The sequence below is a fragment of the Tarenaya hassleriana genome, unplaced genomic scaffold (genome assembly GCF_000463585.1).
Source record: "Tarenaya hassleriana unplaced genomic scaffold, ASM46358v1 Cleome68, whole genome shotgun sequence".
NCBI lineage: Eukaryota > Viridiplantae > Streptophyta > Magnoliopsida > Brassicales > Cleomaceae > Tarenaya > Tarenaya hassleriana.
In genome coordinates, this window is record NW_010969347.1 from 319,055 (window position 1) to 329,503 (window position 10,449).

The window sequence follows — 10,449 nt, forward strand, 5'->3', positions numbered from 1 at the left end:
ATCATAGAACGGACGGTCTGCGTGTTGTCGTGGACCGTCCGTTCTGCTTCCCAGAACGGACGGACCATGCATCCGGACCGTTGGGTCTCGACCCGTCCGACTCGGTTTTCCGTCGTTTTCTCTCGTGCATTTGTCCTTCACTGCGTGTGTGACCCTGTAGGCTCATTCGATACAGCAGTATAATCCGAAATCTCTATTTCGGATATACAAGTCATAGTCGGTCTCTAGCAAGACACTATGACTACCTATCTCGAATAGAGTTTGTTCGTGATCTTTACGAACGCCAGAGATGATTCCGGTTGATGATCCTTTTGTATCACGATATCATATGTCGAACATAAGGCATGGACAAGCCACCTTATCTGATTCGACTGCTTTCTCGTTCACTGAGTTCGACTGTCTGAAATAGACGACGTTCGTCTATAGTGCGGCAACACATTTCTACAGTCTCGCTCACACGAGGGGCCCAACGATATCTCTCTCTTTTACAGAGGTACAAATCCCGTCTTGACTATCTACAATCCAGCACATGATTCGTTTCGTACCTGATACACGCCTTTATAGTCCTCCTATTACAATGGGTCGAATGTCTTCACAATTCAATAAGATGTAAGTGTGTGCGTGTCGATACTCCCCTTCGGTTAACCAACGTCGACTGGATTTTCCAGTAAGCCGTCCAGTCTGGTAGAACATATCTGGCACAATTTCGTTGTATTCAAACAGTCGCTCTTCGTCTGCATGTGTAGATACACTTCTGTGTTTCGTTTGGACATGAGGCTCGAAGTAGTAGTTTGTAAAAAACGTCACCTCCTCATTAACGTACTGTTTGACGATTGCACCTTCTGGTTTATTCTTGTTTTTCACCTTGCGCTTAAGATGGTAGAAGAACCTTTCAAACGGATACATCCATCTGAATTGAACCGGTCCTCCAACGATTGCCTCATCTGGAAGATATATCGTCAAATGCTCTATAACATCGAAGAACGATGGGAGGAATATCTGTACATCAAACATGACAATTAAAATTTCATATAACATGAACTTAAATAACTTACAAAAAAATTTAGTTTCTTAATTACCTTTTCAAGCGCGCACAGAATGATCGGAATATTAGTCTTCATAGTTTCAACATCTTTGACATTTAAGTTCTTAGAACAAATGTCTCGGAAGAACGTGCTGATACCTGTAACGATATTAATTAAATTTATAAGCATAAGATATTGTTATCCATTACATGTGGTTAATTTTAACTAGGAATATGCACTCGTACCGCACAGAGCTTCGGTTATAGGTTGTGGTAGCAGTTCACCGATGGCAACAGAAAGTAGGCGTTGCATAAATACATGACAATCATGACTTTTCATCCCATGTAGTTTTCCACCTTCCAGATCAACACACCTTCCAATGTTTGAAGCATATCCATCTGAAAACTTGACTTCATCTCTTAACCACTTTAAAATCACAAGATTTTCATCTTTACAGAGTCTGAATATGGGAACATGAGCATATGTCCTTAACATCCATCCTTGAAGCGATGTTATCCTTTGATTTACCTACAATAAATTTGCAAAAGGTATTAAACAAAACGTATATTAATGGAAAAATGGAAAAAAAATATTACCTTTCACATTCATGAGTGTGTTGATGATATTATCGAAAAAATTCTTCTCAATGTGCATGACGTCGAGATTGTGACGAGGTCTATGAGTACGCCAGTACGGTAAATCCCAAAAGATACTTTGTTTATACCAATTATGGTAATCACCATACTCATGTGGTTTGGAATGCCTGTTTCCTCCACATTCGGTTGTTTTTTGCACGCCAAAAATGCTATCGATACGCTCGTACAATATTTCATCACCCGTCAGGAAAAGAGGCCTTGGATCGGTCACAACTTTGTTCCGTCTAAAATTTTTTTGTTGCGCCTCCATGGATGATCCAATGGTAAAAATCTGCGATGACAATCAAACCAACATGGTTTCCGCCCATGTTTTAATTGGAATGAATCAATCTCATCCATGCAATAAGGACATGATAAACGTCCATGAGTACTCCACCCAGACAACATTCCATAAGCCGGAAAATCACTGATTGTCCACATCAATACTACTCTCAAGTTGAAGTTCTGTCTTGTTGAAACGTCATACGCATCAACACCTTGTTCCCACAACATCAATAATTCATCAATCAAAGGTTGGAGGAACACATCAAAACTCTTCTTCGGATGAGAAGGTCCCGGCAGTAATATCGTCAGAAATAAAAACTCTCTTTTCAAACACATTTCCGGAGGTAGATTATACGGCGACAACACAATTGGCCATAATGAATATTGTTTCCCAGACAGACCATACGGTGCAAAACCATCGGTGCATAAACACAGATAAATATTTCTCACCTCACAGGCAAACTCAGGATATAGCTGCACAAAATGCTTCCATGCCTCACCATCTGATGGATGACGCATGTTGCCTGAATCCGAAACATGTTCTCCATGCCAACGCATCTGAGATGTTGTCTTGTGAGATTCGTATAATCTCTTCAATCTGTCTGCTATCGGAAAATAAAACATCCGTTTATACGGCACTCTTTTACATTGCACATTTTTCCTGGGTTTGAATCGATCAGCTCCACAAAATCGACAATTGGATAACTCTTTATCATTTCCAGACCAAAAAATCATGCAGTTTTTCTAACATACATCGATTTTGATAGCCCTCATGCCTAATGATCCCATGAGTTTAGACATATTGTAGAAAGAATCAGGAGCATGGTTACCTCCAGTAAGATAATCGGTCATCATCTGACATACCTCGTCCATACAATTCTCTGTCAGATTATAACTCGACTTCATGCCCATCATTCGTGCTGAAAGAGATAATTGGGATAATCCTTCTACGCACCCTTCATATATACGTTGATTAGCTGCCTCCAACAAATCAAAAAACCTCTTTGATTCGTTGTTTGGTTCTTCATCTTCTCTGTTATAACAAAACTGAGAAGGGAATGCATCTTGAACCATATCAACGTAACGGTTAGTTGGTTCACTGCTCCTCCCAACAAATTTGTCGTTAATGGTAGAAACATTAACAACATCGAGCGTTTCACCATGATAAACCCAAACATAATAATTTGGAACAAAAACTCTTTTGAATAGATGTTTAAGAACCACCTCTGGAGTAAGAAATTTAGAATTTTTACATCGTACACACGGACAATATATTTTACCCGTTCTTACGCACTGATTGTGATTTGTCGCAAATTGCATGAAATTCTGCAACCCGTAGATGCATCAATTCTCTCGTATAACCATCGTCTAGAGTGATAAATATCACCTCCACTCGATGTCATTTTTTTTTAGAATTTTCGAAGTTTGAAGGGGAAGAGGGGAAGGGAGAATGTTTTATAAAATTATTTGCAACGCAATTTCATTGTGAACCGATAAACGTAGCAACGAAATTGCGTTGCAAAGTAAAAACCGGTTAATAGACTTCACCGTTTTACAATGCAATTGCGTTGCAACATTTATCGGTTAGCAACGAAATTGCGTTGCAAAACAGATTGACAACGCAATTTCGTTGCTACCAAAAAGCGCAATTCTGACACAACATCATTTGTGTTGCTAACATCATTAGCAACGAAATTGTTGCGTTGCTACCTAGCAACAAAATTTGGCTTCGTGACAAATGCGTTGCAAAACGTTACTCGTTGCAACGAAATTTTCGTTGCTAGTAGCAACGAAATTCATGCGTTGTAAAAGCGTTGCTACTCGTTGTCGTTGCGTTGCAAAAGTGTTGCAACATTTTCGCCCGTCAAATAACGTTGCTAATCGTTGCAACTTGCAACGCAATTTTCGTTGCTACTTTGCAACGAATAAATTGCGTTACTACGCGTTGCAAAAACGTGTTATTTCGTTGCTATTTCGTTGCAAACTTTCTTCGTTGCAAAACGTTGCGAAAGCGTTGCAAAGAAAATAATTTCGTTGCAAATTTCGTTGCAAAAACGCTGTTTTTTTGTAGTGCTATGAGACATTTGTCTAAATATGCACATAACTTTCTGCTCGTATATTAGATCTTCTTGATCTTGGCATCTATGCATAGATATGCCAAAGAGCTTTCTAATGTTATAAAGAATAAATTATCTGGGCATGTTTTGTTGAAATTATGAAGTGGATAATATCACTAACCAACAATCGACCTATCCATCGAATGATGGCTGATTATGTGGCTGGAATTATAGACCATGAGGCTATTACTGGCAATTTGAGTCAACAACTGAATCATGGATCACCTATCGAATGACGGCTAATATTTCTGGTTGATTTTCAGATCATCAGATTACCAATCTAGAGTTTGCTGGCGATTTTTGTAGATATGTAGGCACTCGATGAGTCTGTTATCTAAATATGCACATAACTTCCTGCTAGTATATTAGATCTGCATGATCTTGGCATCTATGCATAGCTATGAAAAAGAGCTTTCTAATGTTATAAAGAAAGAATTATTTGGGAATGTTTTGTGGAAGTTATGAAGTTGATAATATTATCAGCCAACAATCGATCTATCCATCGAAAGATGGCTGATTATGTGGATCGAATTCTGGACCATGAGGTAATTGCTGACGATTTGAGTTGACAGTTGAATCATGGATCACCTATCGATTGACGACTAAAAATTTTGGTTGATTTTTAGATCATCAGATTACGAATCGAGACTTGCTGACAATATTTTCCGATATGTAAGCACTCTATGAGACTATTGACTAAATATGCACATAACTTTCTGCTCGTATATTAGATCTGCTTGATGTTGGCATATATGCATATGACAAAGAGCTTTCTAATATTATAAAGAATGAATTATATAGACATGTTTTGTGGAAGTTATGAAGTTGATAATATCACCAGCCAACAATCGACCTATCCATCGAATAATGGCTAATTATGTGGCTCGAATTCCAGACCATGAGGCTATTGGTGGCGATTTGAGTCGACAGCTGAATCATGGAACACCTATCGAATGACGGCTAATAATTTTGTTTGATTTTTAGATCATCGGATTACCAATCGAGAGTTGGCTGACGATTTTTGTCGATATGTAGGCACTCGATGAGATTGTTGTGTAAATATGCACATATCTTTCTATTCGTATATTAGATATGCATGATCTTGGCTTCTATGCATAGGTATGACAAAGAGCTTTCTAATGTTAAAAAGAAAGAATTATTTGGGAATGTTTCGTAGAAGTTAAGAATGTTAGGTGATGTCGCAAATCTAGGCGAATAAATTCGATCAAGTTATAATATCCTAGACTCAACAATTAACCGCAAGTGTACGGATCGTGTGTAGTAGATAGGGTCGAACACAGAGACAAAATTAAACAAAGGAGTTAAACCCAAATCCAAATCTAAATCCAAGAAAAATAATAGGAATGTGGAGAATGGAATGTCGAGAACAAAGCAATTAACTAAAACGGTTGTAGACAGTCAATGAAAAACACTGCAGGCTTCGGGATTGCTTTACATGCAAGGATCTTTCAAAAGATGCAAACGAAGTGGTTTATCTATCCAATTCAGGAAACTCAAGCTCTAAAGTGGAGATTAACTCTCTCAAGTCTAATCTCACTATCTAGACTTTATCCTACTAATCTCTCGATTCAATAGTCTAAAACCCTGGATGCATGAACGAACGCTATCATAATCCCTAGGCAAATATTCATCTCTCGATGCAATACCTGTTCCATTTACTAAGTTATTTCCAGGTTAGAATCCCATATGTCTATGCGAATTAAAACCCTAAGTTCATTCAATCAAGTGGCCAACAAGATCAAACGCATTAAGAGCAACTCAATAAACTGAATCAAATAAATAATACCACATAGTCTGGAATTAAAAACCAAAGATCCCTACATAGCAAATCCCTAACCTACAGCAAGGGAACTACTCGCTAAACATCGAAACGACAGGGTTCATATCAATAATACAAAACATCGTAAAATAGAAGAAAGGAAGAATGATTAGTCGATTTCCCGGCTTCGTAATCTTCGTCTTCTACTCCGATCTCTTGCCTCTTGATAATCGTCCCCTTTTGTGTGCTCTAGGATGTATTCTTTGTGTAAAGCTTGCATGATTTTCGACCTAGAGGCTTTCCCCTCTTATTTCACTTCGATTTGGGCAAAATTGGAAGTTTTTCCAAATCTGGGGGTCGAATCGATCGTTTCGGCAAAGTCAAACCGATCGGTTACACTTTCTGAGCAATTTTCCAATTTCTACGATGCCGAACCGATCGTTTCGCTAAACCCGAACCGATCTTGTCGTGTTTCTGAGCAGTTTTGACAGGCTTCACGAATTCGCTCATAACTTCCTGCTCAGATATCGGATTTGGGTGATCTTGGTGTCTATGTGTAGATATCAAAGAGAGCTTTCCAATGATGCAGAGAATGCATGATTTGGACTTGAGAGTGAAAGTTATCGGACTTGCAAGATCTAATGTTTCCTGAGCTTCACGTTTTCCCTGGAAACACTCCAAATGTTCCCGTTTTGTCCGTGATGTTCCATAGCCAATGTTTTCCACTCCTTTTGCTCTTTTTATGCATGAAAACCTGTTTAAACATTAAAGAACACAACCATGCAATATCGAAGCCAAATATACCCTAGAATGCCTACACATATATAAAATAGAGTGAAATACGCTGGACATCCAATATCAAAACGTCACCCAAAATACGTGTTATCAAACTCCCCCAGACTTAAACCTTTGCTCGTCCTCGAGCAAATACTCCGTGAAAAACAATCTGAAAGGAGTGCGAGACAACGACATAACTTAAAATGATAATCGAGAGCGAAACATCTATCCGACCTAGATCCCCGTGAACAATGACCAAGTCTGTCTAATATGATCTCCATCTCTAAAGGATAGTCTTTCCTAGCTATGGATCTATACTGCTACCCAGAACCAATCTAAGGACTTCAATCATTTATCAAGCATGTTTCTCGAACCTATTACACCATTTTACCTAATCGTATCTAGTCTACGCTTTCGGCGTTCATTCTTTTTATCTTTTTCTCTTTTTTTTTTTCTCATCTAGCTAGACTTTCTCTCTTTTTTTTCTCTTTTTTTTGCTAGCATCTCGGGTTCCTAGGACGTTGAAGTTGAAGGGTTCCTAATCAATTTTTTTTTATTTTGTTTATTGGATAACCCGACCCACAACTTAGACCCGAACCATCGAATCGATGCACTCATGTCCTCGAACGATTTTCGTTGACGAGGTAGTGACAGCGGAGTGTCGAGATGCTCACTATCTTTTTCTGCACATAAAGAAATAAGAATACATTTGATAATAGACTTTACCGATTTCAGCAAACTTGGGAAAGACTCTTATAGAAACTTTTCTATCTGACTAGACAACATCGGTCCCATGAGTTCCAACCAATGATTTCTATCCCACAAGCCATTCTAGAAAATCCTAAAGATCAAGCAATCAATTCAACAAAACATAACCACGTTCAATGGATCACAGTGTTTTCAGGATGTTTCTACTCTCTCATGTCATAGATCATCATATCAATGCTCAAAACGGTTCTATGCACGTGATCTTATATGTCCTAAATGCAATATGTAAATGCATAATCCTAACAACAAACTATATGATCCTAGAACACTCTATATGCACATGCAACTAAAAAGTGAAAAGAAAAAAATGCATGCAACATTACTCTAAATAGATATGGTTTAGCGTTAGACGAATCCTCCCCCAGACTTGAACTAGACACTGTCCTCGGTGTCAATTCTCATCTAGTAGAGGCAACCAATACTTAGCTCGCGACGTTCATTCACTCGCACTTAAGTCTGCCTACGTCTATCGCATAGCTAGCTGCCTTGTCTCCTCAATAGCTCCTCATTAGAACTCAACCTGGTGATAAAGACACAAACCAATATCCGATGTAAAAAGAAAAAGAAAAGAAAGGAAAGGAAAACTAACCTAAAAACTCGGGTTGCCTCCCGGAAGCGCTTGTTTAAGGTCGTTAGCTTGACCGAACCTTCTCAACTATCATACGGGTCTAACATGCGAAGATTATCGATCTTTCTCCAACCTGGATCATGAAGTGTATGAGAATGGTGGTCTGATAGACTAGTGACCTCTTTAACAGAGTGAGAGAGGTCATGAGCGCCCATGCGAGATGAAAGTGAAGCATTGTATCGTGCTGGGGCCTGAACCAATCGGTTAGAGAATGCAGAACCGATCGGTTCCAAGTTCTGTAACTCGAAGCTCGAGAAGGGTGCTCGAACCGATCGGTTGCACACTGCGACACGATAGGTTTGAGTTTTTGTAACTTTTTGCTCCGAACTCTGTTTTCGAAACGATCGGTTGAAGGTCGAGAACCGATCGGTTCGACTTTCTGTAAAATTCTGGCATTGAGATCATGTTCAAACTGATCGGTTCCCTGGCCTGAAATGATCGGTTCATACTTCTGAGCTGAATCGTCGAGTGTGTTTATGAAGCAGGCAGATTCTGTTGATGCCGGTTGTTTGAGATTTTTATCCAAAGTGAACTCCATCGTCTCATCTCCAATCTTCATGGCCTGCAATATTAAGGAATGGACGACCAAGGATGATAGGTACCTTAGGATCTTCGTCCATGTCGAGAACCACAAATTCAACCGGGATATAGAAGTTACCGACTATCAATGGCACATCTTCAAGTATCCCAATGGGGTATTTGACAGAACGATCGGCAAGTTGGAGAGTCATTCTAGTGGGTTTCAGCTCACCCACATTCAGCTTCTTGAAGATCGATAATGGAAGAAGACTGACGGCAGCTCCTAGATCACAGAGTGCACGATGGAAACATTTCCAATTTACAAGGGATTGAGAAGCTACCTGGATCGGACCGCTTAAGCGGGAGCTCGTGTCGGATCAAAGCGCTGCATTCGGCAGTAAGCGCCACAGTTTCTTTCTCAGTGACCCTCTTCTTGGTCAGAATGTCCTTGAGGTACTTCGTGTACGAGGGAATCTGCAAAATAGCGTCAGTGAATGGCATGATTACCTCGAGTTTCTTCAGCATCTCAACGAACTTCGCGAATTGGCTGTCTTCGTTGTGCTTCCTCAGGCGAGATGGAAACGGTACTGGTGGTGGTCTAGGAGGAGGAGGCACGTAAGCTGGCTCAGGTGTATCATCAGCAGTATCTAAAACTGTGGTTCTCGAGCTATCGCCTTGCTCAACCATCGGTGGATCTCTAGAATCTACCTGCTTACCACTTTTCAAGGTAATAGCATTGACATGCGCACGAGGGTTAGTCTCAGAGTTACCTGGAAGAGACCCAGATGGTCTTTGAATGGCTGATGCTAGCTGAGCAATTTGGTTGTCTATGTTCTTGAAGTGAGCCTCGATGCTTGCAAACTGAGCTCGAAATTCCTGATTCGTCTTCTCTTGACTCTGCAAAAACTGTATAAGGAGACCGTACGTATCAGGGTTAGATTCGAGATTACCTGGAGATGCAACATTGTTGTAGGATTGTCCCGGAGCTCTGTAGTTGGATGTCTGATTAGGACCCCTGGATTGAAAAGCAAACCCGGGAGGAATCCTCTGGTTCGAGTTGTCGGATACTCTGAAGTTGTTCGACGCGGGATTCTCAACACTATTTGACTTGTATGAGAGATTGGGATGATTTTTCCACCCCGGATTGTACGCGTTCGAGTTGGGGTTGTTGGCCACATAGTTCACACATTCGTTTCTCTCATCTAGTGCGTACATACCGAGCTCCTCTTGTGTTGGCGTCGAATGTTCGGTCCTAGAGGACCGAGTGGAATCTTCGAGCTTAGCATTGAGGACAGCCAATTGTTCGAGAACCATATGTATGGTTTGATCATTGCCTTTCCTTGGCAAATCTCTAGAGTACTCATTCGGAGCGTCTTCTTCTTAGGCCATCATCTCAATATGTTCTTCTAGCTCAGCGAATGACTTGTTCTGGATGCTCCCACCGCAAGATGCCCGGATCAAGGTCTTGGTATCCATCCTGAGTCCTCGGAAGAAGGTGTTGATCAGGTAGTTCTTATCTAGCCAGTGATGAGGGCAAGACTTTTGATATCCCTTGTACCTCTTCCAAGCGTCATAAAGACTTTCCCCATGATCCTGCTTGAATGAATGAATGCCAGAAAGAGCGGCTTGAATGCGGTGAGCTGGGAAAATTTTTGACATAAACTGCACTTCCAACTGTTCCCAGGTGTGGATGGAATCAGGTATCAAATCATAACACCATTCCAAAGCAGCATCCAGGAGAGTCCAGGGGAAAGCAATTAAGCGAAGTGTATCCTCTGTCACCCTGTTGTCTCTCTTGACAGAACGACACATCATCTTAAAGCGAGTTAAATGTGCATTCGGGTCTTCGTTCGGCCTACCCCGGAAAGCATTGTTGCCCAACATCTGAATAGTAGACGGGTTCAGCTCGAAACTA

At 40.5% G+C, this 10,449-nt stretch overlaps 1 protein-coding gene across 1 annotated transcript; it reads right to left on the minus strand.

Moving 5' to 3' along the window:
• Positions 1 to 7,895: 7,895 nt before the first annotated feature.
• On the minus strand, positions 7,896 to 9,848 carry LOC104800358. Its single transcript, XM_010523155.1, has 5 exons — positions 9,603 to 9,848; positions 9,042 to 9,440; positions 8,876 to 9,008; positions 8,618 to 8,817; positions 7,896 to 7,907 (listed from the first exon to the last, which is right to left on the minus strand). Exons 1-5 carry the CDS (start codon positions 9,846 to 9,848, stop codon positions 7,896 to 7,898), a joined length of 990 nt encoding a protein of 329 aa, XP_010521457.1.
• Between the last annotated feature and the right edge of the window lie 601 nt (positions 9,849 to 10,449).